The 22,509-nt window shown below is 47.8% G+C and overlaps 7 protein-coding genes across 7 annotated transcripts; 4 read left to right on the top strand and 3 right to left on the bottom strand.

The window, feature by feature from the left end:
- Positions 1–349: 349 nt before the first annotated feature.
- On the top strand, positions 350–1,995 carry BDW43DRAFT_192087 (uncharacterized protein). The gene has a single exon (XM_032039030.1). It carries the CDS (start codon positions 615–617, stop codon positions 1,737–1,739), a length of 1,125 nt encoding a protein of 374 aa, XP_031896152.1. The 5' UTR covers positions 350–614; the 3' UTR covers positions 1,740–1,995.
- BDW43DRAFT_192201 (uncharacterized protein) lies at positions 1,648–2,142 on the top strand. The gene has a single exon (XM_032039031.1). It carries the CDS (start codon positions 1,743–1,745, stop codon positions 2,031–2,033), a length of 291 nt encoding a protein of 96 aa, XP_031896151.1. The 5' UTR covers positions 1,648–1,742; the 3' UTR covers positions 2,034–2,142.
- Positions 2,143–2,704: 562 nt separating this feature from the next.
- Positions 2,705–4,767, bottom strand: BDW43DRAFT_192249 (choline-phosphate cytidylyltransferase). The gene is made up of 4 exons (XM_032039032.1): positions 3,965–4,767; positions 3,552–3,902; positions 3,085–3,496; positions 2,705–3,031 (listed from the first exon to the last, which is right to left on the bottom strand). The coding sequence occupies exons 1-4, from the start codon at positions 4,489–4,491 to the stop codon at positions 2,897–2,899; spliced, it is 1,425 nt and encodes a 474-aa protein (XP_031896150.1). The 5' UTR covers positions 4,492–4,767; the 3' UTR covers positions 2,705–2,896.
- Positions 4,768–6,124: 1,357 nt separating this feature from the next.
- On the bottom strand, positions 6,125–8,157 carry BDW43DRAFT_303238 (PP2C family serine/threonine-protein phosphatase; the record flags this gene model as incomplete). The annotated part of the gene is made up of 7 exons (XM_032045387.1): positions 6,125–6,483; positions 6,541–6,801; positions 6,858–7,064; positions 7,133–7,217; positions 7,295–7,368; positions 7,459–7,777; positions 8,122–8,157. The coding sequence occupies 7 exons, from the start codon at positions 8,155–8,157 to the stop codon at positions 6,125–6,127; spliced, it is 1,341 nt and encodes a 446-aa protein (XP_031896149.1).
- Positions 8,158–10,104: 1,947 nt separating this feature from the next.
- Positions 10,105–12,372, top strand: BDW43DRAFT_303237 (uncharacterized protein; the record flags this gene model as incomplete). The annotated part of the gene is made up of 6 exons (XM_032045386.1): positions 10,105–10,162; positions 11,275–11,423; positions 11,476–11,587; positions 11,638–11,792; positions 11,842–12,004; positions 12,053–12,372. 6 exons carry the CDS (start codon positions 10,105–10,107, stop codon positions 12,370–12,372), a joined length of 957 nt encoding a protein of 318 aa, XP_031896148.1.
- Positions 12,373–12,766: 394 nt separating this feature from the next.
- On the bottom strand, positions 12,767–17,198 carry BDW43DRAFT_288628 (uncharacterized protein). The gene is made up of 5 exons (XM_032043303.1): positions 16,677–17,198; positions 15,291–16,533; positions 14,919–15,182; positions 14,717–14,830; positions 12,767–14,648 (listed from the first exon to the last, which is right to left on the bottom strand). The coding sequence occupies exons 1-5, from the start codon at positions 16,965–16,967 to the stop codon at positions 12,874–12,876; spliced, it is 3,687 nt and encodes a 1,228-aa protein (XP_031896147.1). The 5' UTR covers positions 16,968–17,198; the 3' UTR covers positions 12,767–12,873.
- Positions 17,199–19,205: 2,007 nt separating this feature from the next.
- Positions 19,206–22,473, top strand: BDW43DRAFT_192035 (alpha/beta hydrolase). The gene is made up of 2 exons (XM_032039029.1): positions 19,206–21,298; positions 21,353–22,473. The coding sequence occupies exons 1-2, from the start codon at positions 19,537–19,539 to the stop codon at positions 22,279–22,281; spliced, it is 2,691 nt and encodes an 896-aa protein (XP_031896146.1). The 5' UTR covers positions 19,206–19,536; the 3' UTR covers positions 22,282–22,473.
- The last annotated feature ends 36 nt before the right edge of the window (positions 22,474–22,509 follow it).

Genomic DNA, 22,509 nt, shown 5'->3' with positions numbered 1-22,509 from the left:
GTAGGGTCTCGCCATATATCAGCGTCTATATGTATAGATTCTATATCCTTTGATCCTTCATATAATCCGAGCATCACAGTATACTACGTATATATATATATATATATTTTTTCAATATCAATTTAGCAAATGAAAGCGGAAGGGGTAAAAAAAAAACAAGCCAACACGTCATAGGGTTACAAAACTGCCACCGAAAAGTCCCGACGGCTGCGGCACTTCCCGAGACACATCATTGGTGGAATGAACCCATTCTTGCAGTGGCGTTGATTCGACAGAAGTTTTAGGTACAGTACCTCTTAAATGTATATATATATATCCATACTACTAGTCGACTCTAACGGTTCTCCACTGTTACTCCGTCCTTTTCTCCTCCCCACCCCTCTCTACCGGCCAGGCTTCTCTCTATGCATACAAATATACCTATATATATATATATATACAGACAGACAGACATATACATTTTTCTCAATTATACATCCATCTTCTAAATTGTTAATCTTTCCCGGCTCATTATAATCCTCCTAACCTCCCACTCTCTTATATAGATTGCTAAATTGAGAGCTAACCTCTTGAGGTAAATTATCTCAAGTAAAGCATCAACATCTGCTCGAACAATGCGTCACTTCGATGCCTGGCTACTACGAGATCCCTACTCCATCTTTCACTACTACTCCACCGGACGAAGATGGCAAGAGACGGTTCGTGATCTGATCCAGGAACGCAAGATCTGTGCCCCCTCCGTTGATCTTTCCTCCAATGCCTCCTCCAAACCAGTCGACCCGTATGCCCGACCCATGGCATCCCAATCCAACAGCTTATTGTTCCGCAAGCTGCCCGCTGAGATCCGTCTTATGATCTACAATTATGCCTTCGGCGACGAGGCCGTCCATTTAGTTCAGTTGAAGGACAAGATCCGCCATGTCCGGTGTAAAAATCTTTCTTCGTCTCTCGACCGCAACCGCAGCTGCTGCCCCGTTACTCCCGCCCGCTGGCGGGCCCAGGAGAACCGCATGCCAGGCCACTCTGACAGCATGCTGTACCCACACACCCACACTTCCCTCCCCGAGTTCCTGAGCAACTCGTCCGTGGCATTGCTGCGCACCTGCCGCGCCATCTATGCTGAAGCGGCCGACATCCTCTATTCTCACGCCGTCTTCGACGTAGACGACCTTCACACCTTCATCGCCTTCTCTCTGACTGTCTGTCCAGATCGTCTCCGCGCGATCAAACGTCTCACTGTCCAATGGATGCCCATCTGGCAGCCGATGGCCGGACAAGAGCACAAATCCTCCATCTATTCCCACACCCACAACGATCGCCTCTGGGCTCTGTTCTGGACCCGGATCGCCGCCCTCCGCGGCCTCGAGCAGCTGCATCTCAGTCTGGATCTCGGCCGCTTCAGCGGGAACGCTAATGGTGGAATTCTGGGCAGCAAACGCTTTCGTCTGGCGGTCGATGAGTCCTGGGTTTCCCCGATGTTATGTGTGCGGGGTCTCAAATCGTTCGAATTGGGTATCACCGCCCGTTGTGATGCTTACGCCAAGAGAGTGATGGAACAGGACCTGTGTCGGGATGCTGTGGCTTTGCGTGACGCTCTGCGTGAGATCATGTGTTCGCCGCATGGTCAGATACCCATTATTCCAACTCTCCAGACGAGGATGGCCTGTGGCTTGGAGGAGGAAGTGCATGACGTCCTGGAGAGGAAAACGCGGCCGCGACTTGCTATCACAGCAGCTTGATCGATGTATTTCCCCCCTATGTTGACCGCTACAAAAATATTGCAGAGTATAAAAAGACCTGCAAAAGGCGAAAGGGGAGGGGGAAGAAAATGCAAAACAAGGGAGCCATTGCAATTTGGAAAGAGATACCCCATTTTATCCTTTTACTTGTCTTTTATCTTTTTCTTTTTACTTCTTCTCGAACCTCTCTATACTTCCTGGTTGTCCATGTGTCCTGGCATTTTGATACCTGGAAGAGACTTTTTTATTTTCATTTTATTGTCTCATTTCTTGCTTTGTTTCTGCATCTGGTAGATTAGATGAATAAACAAGTTCATCAATTTGTCTCGATCAATCCTTTATCCGAATATCTTCATCTTCTCGTATATACTCCGCAGGTGTCTAGCCCACCATTCTTGCCCAGTAACAGTGCACCGGGTACAACCTCGTAGAGAAGGATCCTGGCTCTGAATCAAAGTGGTCAACCCACAGAACGCCCTGATTGATTCCATCAGATATCTATCTAAATCTATCTACAGATCAAGGCAACCTATTAAAGATAGTATCCTGCAATCAGAAGGAATGAGGGAAAGAAAAGGAGTAGTAAAACCTCCAGCCCTCACAAATTTGACACAAGTACAGATTAAAAAAGCAACAGCAGATAAAAAAAAACCACAACGACGCATGAGCCCTTGGCCGTTCCCTTGATTTCCATACAATTCAACCCAAAATCGGAGGCATGCGATCTCTTTCTTCCACCCGCCAGAAGAAATGATTCTGTTGGCAAATGCCATAATAATAATATCAACCAGAAGATAAGAAAAAGTATCGATAAGAAAACATTATCTCGTATCAACCCATCTGATGTAAGATCATTTGATAATGGAAGGAGAAAAAGAGCAGTAGATATTGGTTGGTTTGATGTCTCTTTTTCTCGTCCTTGTTTCCTTTGCTTTTCCAAATTACCATGAGATAAATGTCAAACTGTCAATTATTTTGTTCTTGCTTTTGTTCTTGTTTCGTTTTGTTTTGAAATTTTTTTTGTCTTGTGTTTAGATCACTTGCTTAGTGAGACATGAAAAGCGGCAGTCCTCTGATACTCTTGACAGACAGACAGCAGACAATTGAGAATAGGGCTAAAGCAACCTGATAAGGTTACACTATGTATGTCCTTTGGTTTAATTTGTCACTGCACTGGCTTGCGCTTTCGATGGTTCAACATGGCCGTTGCTGCGTTCCTGTTCGGACTCATGCTCTTCTTCGCTGGTTGGTGAAGGAGCGCGACTTTCTAAGAGTGACCGACGGCTGCGCATCTGTGCGTTTGTCAGTCGATGGCAGCTCCATTCTCTGGAAAGGATCTCCTTACCCATGCCCTTACACCTCCAATTAATCCCAAGCTGTATCCAGTTGCAAAGTCTTCATTCCGTCCATTTCCAATGGGGCTTTCAGGGCGACCCATTGACTCCACTCGTGACAGATGGGTCTTCATGGTACCAGTGGTTGGGCTGACAACATTTCCGCGTGTACTGCCCATGTCAACACTGTTCCTCGCGCTCGGAGCTGGGCTGCCAGGCCGGCTGTTCTGCCAGAGTTGTCGTAATTCTCGGCCAAGCTCTTGGCCCGTGCTTGTCCAGTTGTTCCGAATATTGTCCCGAATCTCCGCTACATGTCGCTTGATTTCCAATTCGTTCTTCTTCAGCCATGACACGTTCAACTCCTGTCTCGAAGCGCCTCGCTTGAATTGGCGGGAGATGTACTGGTCGTAATCGCGGACAATTCTGCAACTGTCAGCCTTCGGCGCAATGCAAACAATAAGAGTCATGGGAAACTAACCTAGTGATGATTCCCGTAGTGCTGACACCCTCCGTCCTCTGGGTAACCAAAAACTTGCCTTGAGCCTTGATCGGAGCATAGATATCATCTCCCTCGGCTGCACCGTAGGGCAGGTCATCATGCGCAACGTAGTCAATCATGTGCTCCTCAATAAACTCGGGAGTGACCACCCAAGGACAGTTGGGGATCACTTCGTCTACCCATTTACAATGACGAACACTTTCTGCGCGCTCCGCCCCGCTCAGGACAGTGAGGCCCTTCCGATTATGAGTCTCCTCATCTCCAGTCACACCGACCATCAGATGCACGTCCGGGAAGGCCTTCTTCGCCTGTTCAAGTTGACGCATGTGGCTGTTACGCAAGAAACCCAATTAGCATCATTCCAAAATTGGAAAATCGACCGGACAACATACCCCACGTGAAACAAGTCAAAGACACCATCCGCATACACTCGGACTGGCCGCCCCACGGGCGGAGGGTTGGTATGATATCCGACCGGATCCTGCAACCCAGCCCGCTCAGGTGGCTGCATCAGGTCTTCCCTAGTTTCAACATCTGTCGTCTGGATCTGTAATCCCGACCGGCCCTTGCTGCGGCTTTCAATGTCGCTACTAGCGACTGTAGTTTCAGAAGGCTCGCCAGGATCCTCCTTGCTGAGCGCCGAAGGTTCTTCGGTGGCAGGGCCATTGGTCTGCTCACCAACCGTGGAACTCTTCCGAGCCCGTTTTGACGGTGGAACATTGCTCGCTGAAGTTACATCAATTGGCGCCTGCTTCTTATACTTGACCGATAACGGAGTATTAGGGCCGGTCGAATCGTCGCCATCTTCACCCGACGCATCGCGTGATGACGGTTGCAGAAGGTCAGCGGAGGTTACGTTGGATGGAAGATATTGAGAAGCACTGCGCTTGCGCTTTCCTGCCGAAGATGGAGAGGACATTATGATGGGAGAAGGATGACTGAGGGAGCCCTGCTCTACTTCTGTCGAAAGGTGGAGGGAAAAATCAAAGGATTAGATGAGAAGAAAATTCCCACGATGAAGTAAAGAGACGCGTTGGGAGCGCGAAAAGGACAGCGTAGAGTCGAAGAACGGAAGGGAAAGAAAGCGGGAGGAAAACACGGGACCCAGATGAATGAATGGTTTAGGGGTCTCTTACTAGTTTCCCTTCTAGCCCCTAGTTAATTCGCAATGAGGGTGGGGAGAAACAGAGAGAGAGGACTTGCTAATGTGTGAGAGCGATAATACCGTACTAAGATCCTCTCCGTATTGGAACGGGTGCGTATGTGTTTTTTCTTTACATTTCTCTCTCCCTCTTTTTTCTTGGTCATTTGATCGGCCTCAAACAAAAAGCGAGAAAAGAAAGAAGGGAGGAAAAGATACGAAACTACAAGAAGATTGCAGACGAAACAAAGAGAAAAAGAGAAAGAGTATAAAAGCTTCTATAGGAGCTGATTGAGACAGCGTGTACTGGTAACAATGATCTGGTAATACTGTACATACATATATCCGTATGTACATAAGTATGTAGCTAAGGTACCATCTTACCTCCATGAATACGGGTGGGCCTTTCTGTCTGTCTTTTCGGTATGCGTATTTCAATCCCCAACCATTCAGAACATGGGACTTGGTTCCTGTTACATGGAAATCATCCATTGTTTCTCTTCTGCACCCCCGGGAAACCAGGTATACTCGCCGCGTTTACTGGATCGCGCTCACCCAAGAGTCACTCCTGTGATGCGGTCTTCGGCACATTCCCTGGGCCAACGATTCTATATCCGTACGAGTAAAACTAACAGGACATGGGAAAGATCGCTTGCATCCATCACATTTCCAGAACTCCACTGCTGAAGCATTTGACTAAAAGGTCTTCATGCCACTGATTGCTTTCCGGATACGCCGTCACATGTGCAAGAGAATATCTTCGTTCCCATTCTTTACCGCCGCCCAACAACCCCTTCTGTCCAGTGTGACTCGGTGCGAATAAAAAAGAGAGAGGAGAGTGAGAGCGTAACAATCCTCCGACAAATAACGAAGGGGCCAACAACATAGGGGTGGTGAAAAACAGATAGAGGGATAGATGGGTGAAGGGGGAAAGGAAGTTAAGAAAAGGAAGAGGACGCAAGAAAACATACAAAAGAAAAGAAAAAGGGAATAAAATCATAGATATCAAGGTTCATCAATAGCGGTCGTTTGGCGCGGTATCTTGTAAAAAGGCATGAATCAAGACGTACTCTCGTGAGATCTGCCGCTCGCAGTTTGTAAAGGAAAACGAAGTAAAAACGTGCTATCCTAAGGGGAACCCCTATAACCCATTCTCAAGACATGAGAGATAACATGGCCAGCTGCGACACACAAAGCTTCCCACCGCTTGCTCCGCCTCGTTCGATGCCACGGGTTACCAATATCATTGGGGGGGGGGGAAGAAAACTATTGTGGGAAACCGAGACAACAAGGCGCTTCGGGGAAAAGGGAGGGTGGGGATGCAAGGCGGAATAATCATAAGATCACAATCGTTTTTCAAAACCCAAAATAAAGAAGAAGGGGGTAAACAGAGGTAAAGAGTCCATCGTAACTACGATGTAGGATTTTCCGGGGTTTCGGAGGTAGAAGTTGACTCGGATGAACTACCAGACAATCCTTCTTCCGACTTGGAGGCCGCGTCAGTTTTAGATTGGGGTCCCGGAGTTCCTTCACGTTCATTCCTGGCAGCATCAGGCGATTCGCGTTGCACTTGACTAGGCAAATCCCGGTCTTCCTCGGTTTGGTCAAAGAGCTCCTCGTCGTTTTGATCAGGGACCAGTTCGGTACCGTCTCCTAGAAGAATAATACGGCCGGAACGGACGCTAAAGCCACGAGCGCGATCATTCTCCATATCGTAGTCATCTGGGTTCTCTTCAAACTGATTACGGATACCAGGGCCGCGGAATTCAGCTGCATCCCCGCTCAGTCAGTAGGGGTTGGAGGCCGTAGAATCCTCAAGAGACTTGCCGTATTCGGGAGGAGCGCAAGGGCCGTCGCCTTTGGCTACCCGCTCAGCTATCTGATTATACCACTCCTCTTTGGTCCTGCCGTTTAGGAGACCGATGATGGTCATGGTCATGTTGTCACATCCAACCCCACCTGTTTCGCTGTTGGAAGCCAAGCAGTTGTCCATCATGTTCTCACAGATCCGGTAAAGCTCTTGCTTCGCGGCAATACCGCGACGGACAAACTCAACAACAGCCTGGGAAGACTGGCAGTCCCAGATACCTAAAGTTCGACATTAGGAATCTGAAGATGAAAGAGGCAACCGCTAGGGGACGTACCATCACAGGCTATGACCAAGAATTCATCGTCATCACTGAGCTCATGGACCGTCACATCCGGATAAGCAGTCACAATTTGTTGTTCGGGCGCCAGCTCCGGGCTCTTCTTAAACTCAAAATCACCAATGGCGCGCGACAGCGCCAAGTTCCCGTTGACACGGCCGAAATCGACAAAGCCACCTGCGGCGCTAATACGAGCCTTCTCGCCTATAATAGTTTATCAGAATATGAGGCCGCAGATGGGAGATCAAATCAACCAGGTTTGAGCCACTCACCTTCGTTCTGTGGTTTGTGATCGAAAGAGAGGGGCTTTGCGCGGCCCTTGACTCCGAGCACCGAGCGAGAATCACCTGCATTGGCCTATTTCCAGTTAACGATTGATCCGAGTGTTTATAGCCACCTATGCACGGAACCTGTTGGGGGAATGGTCCACATACCACCCAGATTTTATGTTTCGAGATGATACTGACAGCTGCCGTGCAGCCGGAGACTTCCTCTTCATATTTCGGGTCTAGCCGGGTCAGTCTCTCAAGGCCTCGGCGGAAAGAGAAACGGGAGAGAGAAGGGAACCCGGAAACCCTTGAGAACAACGCTCACGAACCTTCCAAGATAGCCCGATCGGTGGCCAAGAAGCCGTCCTTCAGTGCCTGTTCGATATCGCCCTTAGCGAAGGAATCCTGCTTTGCGACGATCTTGTGCACATTTTCTCCGGCAAATAGTGCAACTTTGTCTCCACCATGTCCATCATATACCCCAAAGAAAGCTAGGCGGTTGGCCGGATCTGTAGGTGTTCCTTGAGGATTCGTGTATTTCGCGTGGAGATCGAGGATAGCAGCATGGGCATCCTCCATGCTGATTCGCCAGCCTTGCATGGCTGAGACGCCGTAGATACAGCAATCATCTTCACCTTCGGACGAAGTCTAGAGACAGTAAGAACAATATTAGAAATGATGAAGATCATTCATCGCGCAATGATAGCTGGACATCCGCTCGTAGATAGTCTGCGGGAAATTTTCTTCTTCGTGGGGAGGACCCCGCAGGTTATGTGATCACCAGACCAACCCGGATGAATTACAGAGATATCCCCAGTATGAAGGAGAGCAATCAGGCATTGGCTTGAGAAAGAAAAAGAGACATCATTGATATTAAAGAGGGTTGCCGCTGGCGGGCGGGCCTCAACACGGAAGGGAAGAAATTGCGTAAGGACGGGCATTGCAGTGTGGGGGGTTTTCAAAAAGGAAGAGCAACGCTCAGTGTCACATACCTTATCAACTACTGGCTCTGACAGAGTCTGACCCATGATTTCAAAGGATCACAATTAGAGGTTCTGGGGAGACTGCAGGCCAGGAATGCACATGCACGACAGGAGGCAAAGAGGGAAGGGAAGAAAAAAAATTCTGGGGCGAGTTGATCTTGAAAGAGAGGGGAAGAAGGAAGACAAGAATCAGGTGGGCGAGAAAGGGTAAGGGCAGAATCGATAGGCGGCGTGCGGGAATGGCCCCAGTGGTCAATATCACTGGAGGTTTCCGAGGCGGCGGGCGAAAAATGAGTATCAATTGGGGGGTGGGGAACGGACCAATTTCTGCTGGTGATAGACTACCGAACTACGGAGTATGTGAACACCACCAAATCACGAGAACAGGATTTTCTGTTTCTTTCCTTGAAGGGAATAAGAGAAAAGAGGAAAAAATGAAATAGAGAGGAAGAGAGAGGGAAAATAACAATAGTAATATTAAGAATACAGGGGGAACTGAAGGGAAAGAAATGGAAACAGTATTTTTGAGAAAATTGGAAAATTTCTGGGGTGTCACGGGTTTGTATGTATGTACCTACATACCTCAGAAGAGATTTTTTTTTCTTTTTTAAAACTCTTCCTTAACATAAATCTCATCATTTGATTGGAAAAGGACTAGGCAAGCAGGGGAGCAATTCTTACTAGGTAGGTTCCTTGACGCTCCATGTTGAAGAACATGAAGATGACAAATTAAATTAACTAAGGTAGAATGCAGTAATTTAAAAAAAAATTCATTCATACATAAAATATATATGAGTATGAAAATAAATCAGAAAAAGGGAGCGATTCCAAGGAAAATATGGGAAAGAGAAAAATACTTAACGCCCGGTGACCACTGATTTCAGTACCTTGAAGTAATGACATTCGTCTTATCCTACTAACTAATATTTGTAATTTGCTCTACACGAAGTAGACTTAGGGGACATGCAAATTAAAGAAACGTTCTTTTTGGGAATGAAAGGGGAAAAAAGTTATACCTTGCTTTACCTCTGCTAGGCAACTCCAACTGTCTAAGTTCTAGGTACATATAAAGTACATATGTACTACATACCTATTACTAGTAAGTAGTATCGCCGGATGCAGCAAGAGGTCAGGTGTCTGCCGGTCCCAATCTAATTTCGGCAAGGCAATGAAAAGGCCTTGCTTCAAATTAAATATATACATCCATTGTATGTATGTATATATATATGTATGTGTACAGTAAGTACTACTTACTGGCGAAGTTCAGTACCGAGGTAAGGTGACTAAATATTGATCGATCGGAATTCGTGCCCCTTGCTCATGCTCCAATCCTCCGAAAATCCACAAGCATAACCTTAATGTCATTCCAGTGACCATGTGCACTTGGGTGACAGGTCATTAACTGAAGTGTTCTATAAAAGCGGATTGAGATGTTTCCATATGGCCGCAAGTCACCCTTGGTGCTGGAAAAGAGAGAAAGGAAATGAAAAACACCGGCAAACCATAACCTAGATGTCGGGGCAGGAGCCAGATGATTACGCCCACCGAATACCGTTTCAGGTTCCCACTCATCCGATGACATTGGCAGAGTCTCTGGGATAAGTATAGCTGCCAGTAAGCCACAACTTTCGCAGAGCCCGCCGAGCATGAATGGCAGCCATGGTGACCAGGGCATCAGCCAAGCACTCAGATGAGTGGCCAGGATCTCGGCCAGCAAACCGCTGCCGAGAGCACGAAGAATATGTTTGCGCTGAAGTACGAACAAAGATTAGTATCAAAATCAAATAGGCGGATGACGGCTCCATACCGCATCTCGGGTGGAAAGATATCTGTGACGTTGGTGAAAGCCACCGAGGCGGCTATTTGAGAACCGCTGCCACACAATTGGAATAAAGGTGTAAACCAGATAGCTCGTAGAGGAATTGCTTCACTATAGAAGCCTTAGGTAGTCAGCACTCACAGCATGGTCAGTTATTGTCGCAAAACGCACAAATGATGCGGATTGTGATCACCTCCATCAAAAGTCCGCTCATTCTGAGTAGTGCGATCCGTTTGCGGCCCATACTATCCATCAGAAAGCCCGATAGAAGAGCGCGGAGAATCCTGGGGATCTGATCCAATGTGTCTCTTCAACTCTTGATTAACGCTAACTCCTGTACATCCACTAATATACAGAGCGTATCATCCGAGAACTGACCAGTTAGGAACAGGTCTGGATGAATGCGGTAAATGATTGACTCCATGATCTGGGACTGTGGAGGGAGGTAAAGAAAGGTACCGAAATCAATGTTGATGATCACGATGCACAAAAGAAACAAGATCCATCACCTACGCTTGGAGTTGGCAGATGAATGGGATTCCAAGAGTGGTGTTGCCTCTACATCGAGACCCAGTTCGGATATCATCCTTCTTTATATATTAACACGATATACTATAAATCAGAGACTTATTGTCGGATGAAATTCATTATTAGATCTTTTAAAAACAATATGGAAGGGAAAATTTTCCACATCAATTGAGCCAATTGATGACTATATTCATATTTATTTTCTTTCTTGCGTGATTTCGAGCTAAGATTTTGTCATTTTCAATTAAACGAGAGCCAAAAGAGAAGAGAAGGAAAGTCTCCTACTATGAATATATGTACATCCTGTCCTTTTGACACCATGTATACAGATACAGACGTAGTATATATATACTATTATTAGTAGTTTCTTTTCAAACTTAGAAGTCAAACTCCCCTTATTGCTAGGATTCTCCTCGTTGAATTGTCTTCATTGCACTTTTTGCAGGTGAGGTCGTCTAGGGTTAGCATCCTTCTCTGTTACCATGTACATCCATCTATCCACACATACACACTATCTCGGTGTCATAGTAGAGAAGCTATCTATCCTTTCTAGTATTTATTCATAGTCGAAGAATTTCCTCCCACAACGACGCCAACTAAAATCTTCTGTGCCTACATTAACAGCCCAAAAAAGAAAAGAAAGAAAAAAAAATGACAACATCAATGACCGTTTCTAGTAAGAGCGCCCTTCTCTTTGGGTGCAGTGTTTGCCTGTGAGCTGGCCATGCAAACTCTGTCTGAAGCCGGAGTCACTGTCACAATTGCTTGCCGCACTCCACGCCGCGCAAGCTCTCGCAGGAAAGTACATAAATCAGCGCAATTGCCCTGGATATTTCTAACGCTGTGGGCGTTGCACAACCAGGTCAAAGCCGCCGGCGTGATTATCCCCAGCGAGATTGGGCAGGACCCGGGAATTGACCCCCTCTACGCCGTCAAGACCACAGAGATGAGGTTCACCATGCGGGTGGTTGCATTGCTGCTTCCACCAGCTACTGCGGTGCTCTGCCTGTCCCAAGAACTCTGACAATCCTCTCGGTTATAAGTTCTCCTGGAGCCCACGTAGCAGGCTTCTTGCTCTTCTCAACCCAGCCCAATGGTATCTCGATGGTAACCTTGTTACCGTTGAGGGTAGTGACTTACTGTAATGGCCATCGCCAAACCGCGTCGCATCTTCCCAGGATTTAATCTAGTCGGCTACGCGAACCGTGACACAGTTGGCTTCCTTGGAGTTCTACCGTATCCTCGAAGCCAGGTCTGTTTTCCGTGGTACCCTGCGATACGCCGGATCCCCGAGATCATCCGTGCCCTAATAGCGATCGGATATTTTACGCAAGTGGATCTGCCCGAGTTGGACCTCAAGGCGGCCCTTGACTTGGGCGCAGCTCGCACCGCAGCTTCTCAGGTTGCCACAGTCCACCTCGGAGGCATTACTGCAGGAGATCGTGGCGCAAAGGGTTGCGTCTCTTTTATCTGGCGAGGAGCGGGATCGTATCCTGACGAATCTGCGTTGGGTGAGACTGTTCACTGTTCAGCTCAACAACTCTCGTGGAGGCGCGTGGAACGCCACTTGATACTTCCTGTGCTTTGTTTGAGCGCAAGATGGCCTACAGCCCTGGCGAGAGGGACATGATTATCCTGCAGAACGTTTTTACATTGGAAATGCCGAAGGGTCCAAGGAGACGCGATCGAGTACTCTCGTAGGGTATGGGGAGCCTTCTGCCTCGGGCTCTCTGAGCGCCATGGCCAAACTCGTGGGCCTGCCGTGTGCAGTAAGAGTCCTAGCAGTACTCGAAGGACGTATTGAGGAGAAGGGGATGGTGGCACCATGGACAAGTCCGGAAATTGCCGCTTCACTACGAGAGGCATTGGAAACGTGCTTTGGGATTAAGTTGAAGGAGAGCGTATTTGGATAACCCAGGATTACGCATGACTGATAGGATATAGCAGCTATATAATACTTCTAACTTACAAACTTGCAAAGGAGATCATATCAATGGAGCATAAACGTCTGCTCCGTGATTTTGGTAGACCCAATTTTTGATAGCCCTCTAATTGGAAGAATACATGCATCTCCTGACACCTGAATAGATATTACTTACTGTCCTTGAACCAGGCTTCGTGCTTCCCATAAAATAGCTAAAGGCGATTTGCTTCCTAGACAATAGGATTAATGGAGTAGCCCTAGCCCAAGTCTATACTTATGCTCCCCTGCGTGTAACGCAGTCGCGGAGGATGAGGTAAGAGTGATTGAGTAATTAGTAGCTATATAAGATACACCTAGATCTAATTTGAGAAGGCACTCATTATCCAGTATCGCTCAAATTATGCTACTGATTGTTATCGCAAGACGTAGCGAGCACCCGTCATTACCACCAAGGCCAACAATAAAAAAAAGCCCCTATGGAAGCCGTGATTTAGTCGTCAGCATCAACCCATACTAAGGGCCCATTCTTGTCTGACCGCATGTCCTCTGTAGGGAGCACACGAAGGGTTTTGTTGAAGTATGTATCCACGACGAGCAGCTGTGGCTGTATCCACAGCCCCCGTTTGGATGCCAGTAGATTGTACCGAACTGCGTGCCGGCTCAGAGGCACCAGCTGAACGACCATCGTCTTCGGACCACTAAAGGCGAAATTTTCGCTTGCTTCCATGGTCAAATTGAAGGTAAGGAAGTGCATCGACGGATTTTCTATGGTGTAGTCTAAATGGATTAGCCCAGAACGTATCTTAGAGGCCATTGCCGAGGCAAGAACGCGTGGTTCCCCCCAGGGGACAACAAAACGAGGGACCGCAAGTGTAGATGTCGTGGTACTGTTACCGCCCAGAGTCGGCTCACTTTCGTCGGTTGCGCTCCGACGCCATTGGATCTCAAGAGCTAGGTTCAAAGCTGCGGGTCGCCGGTCACCTAGAATTGCCTTTTGGATATCCACCGTAAAGTCGGATTCGCGAAGCTCCTCCAAATGGATCTCCGATCCGCCTGGACTAGCCATCACTTCAGGGCTAATGTTGCAGGTGGTGCCCCCACCAAGTCCAAGGAGCACTAACGACATCTTTTCGATAACAAGCGGCCTCGATGAGAAAGAGACAACTTTGGAGTTAAGGCACCACCGCTGCTGTAAGCCCCGGGATTTCGGTGTTGTGTCATTCTCTAGCAATTCGTCATCGACGGTAAAGAAACCCGGCCATGGTTGCGGGTGGAGACGTGGTATAAATTCATAGTTGGCCTCGAACGGTCGTACAATTGGTAGATTCACTCTCAGGGTCGCGATGATCGGTGTTTGAGTATCAGATACGAGGTTATATACGGATGATATCTCAAGCTCATACTCTGAAGCGTCGCGCGTGTCTGTGAGAACAATCTCTAGTTCCCGATGGGAAGCAGTCTCCATAACACCAACAGGCCTCTTGATAAAATGAGAAACGCCTTCCACTGGGGTGCTCCTCTCGGAGCCCTGTGCCTCTGGTAAGTCTTCCTCATCGAGCCATAGAATCTTGGCTGCAGAATCCGATCGACCAAAAAGTCTAGCCTCGGCCACAACATCTGCAGTCTCATCTTCCCCATTATGAATGGCAATCTTGAGGATAATTCGTTCATTCGTGTAGTAAGTATCCATAAGGTTGGGCATTGTGATTCGTATCTTGGGTGGTTTAGGCATTATTTTACATCGGCCAGTGTCACGATTCTTGCCTACCCGCCTTCGGACCACACTATTCTTGGTTTGTTGCCACCAAAAAGATTCATGCTGGGCCAAGTCCGTCATGACACAAGTGAGGTCGAATTTCTCTTCTTCAATCAGAAGAGTTATCGATGCAACCCGAGACTCTCCGGCTTCCCGAGGGATGCAAGCCAGATTGAAGACCTTCGTTTGAGAAGGGCTGATGGTCAAATCGACAGCTCCAATGAGTGGTGTTAAGAAAGTAATGGGAGACTGGAGGGACGCTGTATCACCTGAGGCGCTCGGTTCTCGTAAGGACGGCGACGCTATTGTACAAGGCGCTGTTGCATCCGTTTCAGCCGCGTGGTTAGATTGTAACTTCATAGGACGTAGGCAGCCTTCAAATGCGATCTTAACTTCAGAAAGTCTAATGGGGCTTGATGATCTCTGGGCGCATGATGCTATAACAAGCTGGCCACGTAATGACTCGCCAACATTTCCTTCGGGCTTTTCGAAAACAAAAGACGCCGTAACTAATGAAAAGAGAAAAACGGCACCATCGTAAGCCATCGTCGAGAAACGCCACTCTGGGCACACTTACCACTTGACAGTATATCCTCCGCTTTAAGAACAATAGATGGTTTAGGTGTGACTAAGGGCAGACCTTCAAGACTTCTATGGATGTCGTATTGCCAGTCGGGTTTTGGTTGAAATGCTAGAGAGGGGCAAGTGTCAGACAGTCCCAGCGATCAAAGGTACCAATTCAAGTTACGATGCAAAAGATATACGGTTGAGAACCTTACCCTTATTGAGTAGTTCCCAGTCCACCCGTAGAACTGTTTCGCTGTCTTGCACTCGTACAGCACACTCTCTCAATGCCCATCCAAGCTTTTCCATGAGCGGCCACCAGCCCGAATGGCGCCAGGTGATAGTTGACCACAGCGGTTGAAGGATACCATAAGCTTCAGTCCAGGAACCCATCCGCATATGTTCTTCCGCTATCTCCAACCTCAGGCTTTCAGTCTTCCGTACCTGGCCACGCTTCGAAAACTCATCTAGTGCAGCTTCTAAAGCAGTCAAGATTAGCGATGAATGGTTAACCCCCGCCGCTCCTGCTTGGGGTGCTTCAACATGAGCCTCCGGTGCTAAGTATGTGTCATAGAGGTAGGACTTGCTCGCTATCTGGGAAGCAGGAGACTGTCCAGGCGGGATCCTGTCTTCATCCGGGATTTGCTCTACTAGGTTTCGTCGATGCATTGTATGCTTTGCTGCTCGATACAGCCAATAACCCTCATGGTGTAATTGCTCCCACGGATATAACGCATCTCCAGGGGGGACTGTCTTTTCTCGAGGAATAAAAATCGAATACTGTTCGTTGAACTGATCCTGTGTGATGCCGACTGAGGTGAAGTAAGGAATAGTAGCTTGGCGGATCAACTGTGCCATTACCGTTGACCATCTGGCTTCCCAAGCCTCCCATCCATAGTTCCTTGTTCCTTTACCTCTACGATTGATAATGTCCTGTGAGCGACTCCGATGTTCAACCCATGACCGCACCGCTGCAGCGGTTTGTCCCATCCATAGCAAACAGCGAATAATGCGCACGGCTATGGTATCTGCTAGAAGACGTGCGTCATTGAACCTTGGGCTCCAGCCAGCAATATTCTCGAAGACCTCTTGCCCGAACAAAGTCTCGTATGCGCTTTCGTAATTCCTAAGGGCTGCATCTATCTCTTGCCTGAACTCCGCGAATATTCCCATCTTGAATTCGTACCTGACATTCCATCCCTGGAGAGACAATGTTTGGGACGTTCCTGTTGTCGGTGGAGCCGTTGGGGGCGGGATACTGCTTCGATTTCGCTTCCTTCTGGCGTGCTTAGACAAATCTCGATAGTACTCCGTCAGCGACGGTTGGAGCAGTGACAGGAGGGACTTTCCAAACTCTTTGAGTTCGCCAGACGTTGCGTCAGGTGGGAGGAGAAAGATAGATTTCTGGTCCAGATTTGTCGCTCTGCGGATGCCGGTCACCCGGTCATCGACGTCCTCAGTAAAGGCACCATGACTTTCTTCCGAAAGGAAGACGACTATGAATCGGGTCTTATAGCCCGAGGATGACCACTCCTTCTTCAGGCCATTGACTTCTATCTTCAGCTGGTTGTCTCGCAAGGAACTCATATTAGGATCTAGGCAAAAGGGAAAGAAATTTATCACGGCGGCTGGGACCAGATTTTGGTGTTTTGTAACCCATAGCGGGGTGAGTAGACCATCTGAAAATGTTGGAGAGCCCGGTGATAGCGGAGATATTGGGGAGTGCAGCACAAAGTATGGCGCATGCGGCATGTCATTATCCTGTCCGGTTGGGCTCAGGGGAGGGGATACAGGTGGGGGGTCAGCTTTACGCGGGGGAAGTCTGTAAGACTGCCGACATGTCAGCAAAAGAACTCTCAAGCTTCAAAGGTGCCAGGTCAAAGATTCCCTCTGACATCTAGGCCCTAAGCTGATACTAAAGGCCAATATGCAGCAAGGGGACAATTTCCACGGGGTAGTGTGAATCAACATACCCGTCCAACACTCTTTATTTTGTACTCAAACCCGGCGAATTTGGCAAGGATGTCATCACTAGGTTCCCACGGAGCTCGCGACGCATCTTCCGCCAGAAGTATCTTCCGCAATTCTTCCGCGGTTGAGCCGCTTAGCGGCGGGAAGTCTGAGTATATATGGACACCCCTCTCGTGAAGAAGGGGATAATTAGGGCAGCTCGATCCCAAGTCATTTTCGGAGTCTGTTTCAAGGCCAGAGAGTAGGACGAAGGGAAGGTTGTGGACAACATAATCTTCAGGGTAGGCGTCCATCGCGGACAGAAAATTGCTTAGTGGGACGTGAGGTCACCGCATATCTAACTAGGTTGGGGAGATGAGACACGACGTTTTCGGGGTCACCAGAGGTGGTTTGAGAACGGGCGTCAATTCAATTAAACAAGAGCTGTTAGCGCAAAAAGCCAATGTGCTATGTTCTCTTAGAAATTCGCGGGTGGTAGCGGTGCATTTTCCTGCCAAGCCACAGTTGTGTTAAAGACTGACTGGCTTAATTGTTGTTCGTTGGACAAAAGTTTGCTATCACCAAAATACGCCAAGCCTACCTTCAGTGGATCCTTCGGGGTAATTGCCAACGCTTCATTGTTAAAATTTCTCCTTCCATTTTACTATCTTTATTATTTATGTCTAGTGGACAAGTCAACAATAGGTTTAGTGTTTTCTCAGATTCTGTCTATTTCTTTTACCATGCTACATGCATGTATGTATGTATGGTCATACTACGGTAGTATGTTCCATTCAAGGACCATAGTAATGAATTACATTTCAGCACGAGTATAAAAGTTCAAAGGCGGAAGCTACATGGCTTCTAATCAGTAAGGTAGTCTTAACCTCCAGGCTTGATGATCAACTGAGATAGACAGCACGTGCATCTGATTCACTTCATCTCGTAAGGTTCAATAGTGGGATCTCTCGGTGGAAATGATATATATACATGCAACAGGAAGAACTTGTCCTACAATGTGTCTCATCTTTTGTAGCCATGACTTAGTATCTTGCTGGTGTATGGATGTGCAGTATAGTACGTTTACTTTAAATATGTGTCCCAAATAGATACCTTGGAGCTTTCGCGGATTCCTGTCGAGTAATGCCATCACTGTACTCACACCTGCAAGTATCTTCATATAAAGATAATTGGTGCAGATATATATTTCAGTATGCATGTGTGATGTTAGAGATGGAACTTAAATATATTTTTTTAAACCTCATCAAAGGATGTATGGGATATGTAGTCTAAATTGGAGGAGTGAATTGGTGTTTATGAAGCAGTCCTAGTATTTTGGCCTGGCTCGACTATTATAGTACTACATAGAGAGAGAGATACTAGTATACTAATATCTAATGGAAACAGTCAATGCGGGAAGGTCTCCTGTGGAGAATTCAAACTGGGTCGGGAGCAGCTTCCATCAGGAATCTCTTACGATCTCTGGAACCAACCATAATTATCTAGGGTAATTGAATATTGTTCATGCTCCAGAAAGTCCCAAACATGACGATGATAGGTGGATACTCCATTGGATAGATTAGTCCCTCGGTTCTCTTGAAACAAGTCGATGCCACAATAAGATCACCATGTACATGATTAATTAAAAATCGACCATCATTGAGAAATCAACTATAAAATCATTCGGGTGGGTTTTTGATATATGAAACCACCCATTTCATTCAACTCTATTCTAGGTTATGTATGTATGTACAGTACATCTGTATGTATATAGATAGCTACTAAGATACTACTACTAGACTATAAAGTTCAACATCGAGCGCCCAATCCCTTCCAACGAGAAAAGATCCCTGAAATTTGGATCTGCGAACCGTGCGGAGGAAGTTTCTCAGGTTTTGATGCACTGATTCTGAAGAGAAAATTGAGAGAAACCCACTACGACGGATCTGGACATGGGGCAATATCACCAAGCAAATAAGAATAGAGTGGAGATGGGAAACTATCCCGCTTCTAGATAGTCGGAGGGGCCGCTAAGATTCTTTTTAAGGAGTGTATCCAAGACGGTAAGGTAAATTAGTATTATTTTTATTATTCTTATTATTATTCCTTATGCTGTCCAGGAGGTCAAAAAATCATGCCTCAACCACTAAGCCTATGATGGATGGCTTTCCAACAGGGGCGATTGTCCCTTTTTGCGCTTCGTCTCTCCTTCTATCTTGAGCTTGTATTCGATTTTTTTACTTTTATAATTTAAAGTCTTCTTTCCCTCCCCTCCTCCCTTTTGCCCCTCCTCACTCGGTTCTCTATCTATTCCTTCTCCAATTTTTTTTTTTTTTCATTTTCCTTTATTTTCTTCGTATGTATACATATATCCACCTCTCTGGCAGCTGGATATATAGTATCTCTCTTCCCTTTGTCAATCTTTAACTAATCTAAATACTCGCCATGGTGATTCTCCTCTTAATCTTCTAATCTATCCTCTGAACGTTCATCCTCCCTTCAAGTTTCCCCTTTTCTGTTGGTTATTATTTTCGATCGGCATCCTCCACCCACCTTTTTTTTTTTTTAATTTTTTTTTTGGCCCTAGATAAACACCAGCCCTGCAAGGGGTGTGCATGTCGCAAGGGTGTCGAAAGGATTGGTCTGAAGCCGGGGTTGGTTTGGAATTGGGCTTATTTTACTTTTTTTTTGACTGGCCGATGCATGGAGTGCCCAGTAGTAATCTAGAGTCATAGATTGACGCCGTTAGACTAACTTGCAGACGCCAATCCCTCCTTCGCCCACAGGATCATGCAAGTGCTCGTCAAGGCCGCCTGCATATATCGCTTTTGATTGACCTGACTCGGACCCGGGAACAAGGTTGAGGTCTTATATACCTTGTCGATGCTCAACATGGAACGCCCCGAGGACTCTGCGGCGTCTATACTCGGCGCCCCTTTCCAAGCTTCATCGTCCCTCTTATCACGCCGTCGCAAATCACGCTCACGTTCTATCAATCGTCCTCCAGTCGATCCGGCATCCCCTGAAGTAATCACCTCCCTAATCTCGTCACTCTCGACCATCTCGGTACCCCTCCAGACACACTTCGACAACGTACCCTGCCTCGGATCCGACATCGATCTCGTCTTAACATCGGAACAACGAACCCGTGGGCATGGTCTCCAAGTGAGAAACGTGTCGCCTCAAGCCTCCGAGGAGGCCTCACATAGTCCCTTCCTGCACCCAGATGATGCAGCCACTGCGCCTGTCATTCGCATGGCTCGGGCTCCTCCATCCCTAAGGTCAAAGACGACGATCGCCGACGCTTCCCCCTCTCTAGCAAGACCTACATCTAAGGGATCATACTCGTCCTCTAGAGCGGCGTACGAAGACAGCGCATTTGGCATGATTACGGCGGAACCTGGCCCACGGGTCTCGACTGCGCCTAGTATTGCCTCGACCAGTTCCAGGAAGAGTTTGAAGAGTCAATTTGGCCTGTTGAAGAAATCGTCCCGGGAGTTCACATACGACAAGGATAGACGCGCAGAACGCTTGCGGAAGACGAGTAGTTACAACGACTGTTTGAGACATAATCTTCCTCGAAGTAGAACCAGTGTACGCTCGATGCATTCTATCGCTGATGGGACTGAAAAAGGCCGATATAGCCGCCCTCCTAGAGAGACCTCCTGGGAGCACGGGGTTAGCTCTCATACCGAAGAATGCACTTCGTTGCACAGCGCGCGCGAGAGCGCACCCAGTACCCCTGGAGGCATTGGAGGTGGCAGAATTATTCCTGTTCGCGAGTCTTCCCTGCGGCATAGCTTCTCTTCCAGCTCCAGGCAACGGAGATCTACTCGCCACAGCCGATATTCTTCCATTGGAAGTAAAGATATAAAAGTGGATAATGACACTGGAACCGAAGCGGAGCATGTGGCAAGAAGGATACAAGAATTGAAGGATCAACAACAGAAGATTAAGAACGAGTTGGAAATAGACGATAGTCCCGATAAAGTCACGCGAGAGCTGCCCGCAAAACAAACTCAATCACCGCAGAAGCCTAGCGAAATCGGCCATGGTGATGAACAAAGTGCCAATGGAAGCAGTGGGATCAGTGAGCTTGATGAGAGTGCTCCAGCTCCAGCTGTTATGACGGGAAGAGGTAGATCAACGACTGGTAACAATCCGCAGTTTACATCCAAAGCGACCAATGGCCCGATACAGACGTTTGCGAGACAATCTTTTGACAAGTCCGATCAAATCGAAAGGCTACGTTATCGACGTTCAGTGGAACAGCCAACTTCGCCCCAACATCACAAACGTTCCCCGTCTGGGCCAGTTTCTCCAGGCTGTGCTTCGGTTGTGGATGAACGCCCATCCAGTGCCGATTCAATTGATCTTGCAGTTCTAGACTACGTATCTGCTCGTAGGCTTACGCAAAAGGTTATCCATCCTACCACTGGCCGCGAGATTGCGTTTTCGGAGGTTGGAGACCCTAAAGGGCACGTTGTTTTATGTTGCCTTGGAATGGGCTTAACTAGATACCTCATGGCGTTCTACGATGAGCTGGCACGGTCGCTTCATCTGCGACTTGTCACGTTGGACCGCCCCGGGGTTGGTGAGAGCGGGCCTTACGTAGAAGAGGCTGGAACTCCTCTCGCGTGGCCAGGTAAGGACGTCACGTTTGGTGCTTACGAGGATCAGATTTACTGACACATCGTAGATGACGTTGCAATTGTGTGTAACCATATCAAAGTTACAAAATTCTCGATTCTCGCGCACTCGGCAGGTGCTATCTATGCACTGGCGACTGCTTTAAGGATTCCCCAGCATATCAGGGGCCGCATCCATCTTCTGGCCCCATGGATTCCACCATCTCAACTCTCTAGCATAGGCTCACAGAGAGCCCCGGTTCCTACGAAAGCTGTTCCGTACTCTCAGCGAATTCTCCGTGCCCTGCCGACATCCATTCTGAAGGTCGCTAATTCGAGCTTCATGAGTGCAACAAGTGCGAGTTTGACCACTAGTCTCCCTAAATCCTCTCGGCGCGCTAGGCGAAAGGCAATAACAAGAGACTCATCCAGCTCGGCTTTCAGCGAAGCCAATGGTATTCAAAATCCACACAAAGTACACCAACAAGGAGCTGGCCTTCAAGCACTACAAGTCAAGCCCCCGCAAATGTACAACGGGGCTGGAGTTCAAGAAATAGACATCGCAACAAGCAAAGCAGCAGAAGCAGCAGCAGCTTCAGAGGAACGCGAACGCCAGTCTGATTATGATAACCGCCTGACTCATAAGATCTGGGAACTGGCCACCATGAATGCAAATCCAGCGGTAGACCTCGTAGTTTGCCTGGAACGCCGCCAGCCGATTGGGTTTCGCTATGTTGATATCACTCGCAATGTAGTTATTCACCACGGAAGCAGAGACACCCGTGTTCCCGTTGACAACGTCAGGTGGCTGGGCCAAACCATGCGACGCTGTGAGGTCCGGATCCTCGAGGGCGAGGGCCATGGGCTGATGGCCTCAGCAACCGTAATGGGTAATGTGTTGATGGAAATTGGCAAGGAATGGGAGGATTGGATGACAGTAGTCCAAGGGAAGCGTCGAGCCACCATAGGGACGCGGGCAGGTATCGCCATCCAAGCCTAATTGGGCTGAACAGAAATGTCATAGATTGTTGCCTCTCGAGAAGAAAGATAAGACGAAGAGGTGGGGACAGAAGAAAGATAGAAACAAGAGAGGAAGGAAAGAGGATGCCCGTTTCAAATCAACGGAGATACTCTGGGTTCTGGTGCTGCTCAAGCCATTGCTGTCATCCTACCTGCTGAGCTGTACTGCTGTCGGATTTGCAGTCATTGGCTTTCGCGCGTAGCTTGA

Source organism: Aspergillus alliaceus (assembly GCF_009176365.1).
Source record: "Aspergillus alliaceus strain CBS 536.65 unplaced genomic scaffold BDW43scaffold_54, whole genome shotgun sequence".
Taxonomy (NCBI): Eukaryota; Fungi; Ascomycota; class Eurotiomycetes; order Eurotiales; family Aspergillaceae; genus Aspergillus; species Aspergillus alliaceus.
Note: the sequence above shows the minus strand (reverse complement) of the source record. Positions and strands in the feature narration are given on the sequence as shown.

Coding starts and splice junctions, on each gene's coding strand:
- BDW43DRAFT_192087 (XM_032039030.1), top strand. CDS start 615: ATGCGTCACTTCGATGCCTGGCTACTACGAGATCCCTACTCCATCTTT.
- BDW43DRAFT_192201 (XM_032039031.1), top strand. CDS start 1,743: ATGTATTTCCCCCCTATGTTGACCGCTACAAAAATATTGCAGAGTATA.
- BDW43DRAFT_192249 (XM_032039032.1), bottom strand. CDS start 4,491: ATGTCCTCTCCATCTTCGGCAGGAAAGCGCAAGCGCAGTGCTTCTCAA. Junction 3,497..3,551: donor ACTACGGGAATCATCACTAG/GTTAGTTTCCCA, acceptor TGACAGTTGCAG/AATTGTCCGCGATTACGACC. Junction 3,032..3,084: donor TTGGAGGTGTAAGGGCATGG/GTAAGGAGATCC, acceptor ACAAACGCACAG/ATGCGCAGCCGTCGGTCACT.
- BDW43DRAFT_288628 (XM_032043303.1), bottom strand. CDS start 16,967: ATGGACGCCTACCCTGAAGATTATGTTGTCCACAACCTTCCCTTCGTC. Junction 14,831..14,918: donor CTGGGAACTACTCAATAAGG/GTAAGGTTCTCA, acceptor GCCCCTCTCTAG/CATTTCAACCAAAACCCGAC. Junction 14,649..14,716: donor GGAGGATATACTGTCAAGTG/GTAAGTGTGCCC, acceptor TCTTTTCATTAG/TTACGGCGTCTTTTGTTTTC.
- BDW43DRAFT_192035 (XM_032039029.1), top strand. CDS start 19,537: ATGCTCAACATGGAACGCCCCGAGGACTCTGCGGCGTCTATACTCGGC. Junction 21,299..21,352: donor AACTCCTCTCGCGTGGCCAG/GTAAGGACGTCA, acceptor GACACATCGTAG/ATGACGTTGCAATTGTGTGT.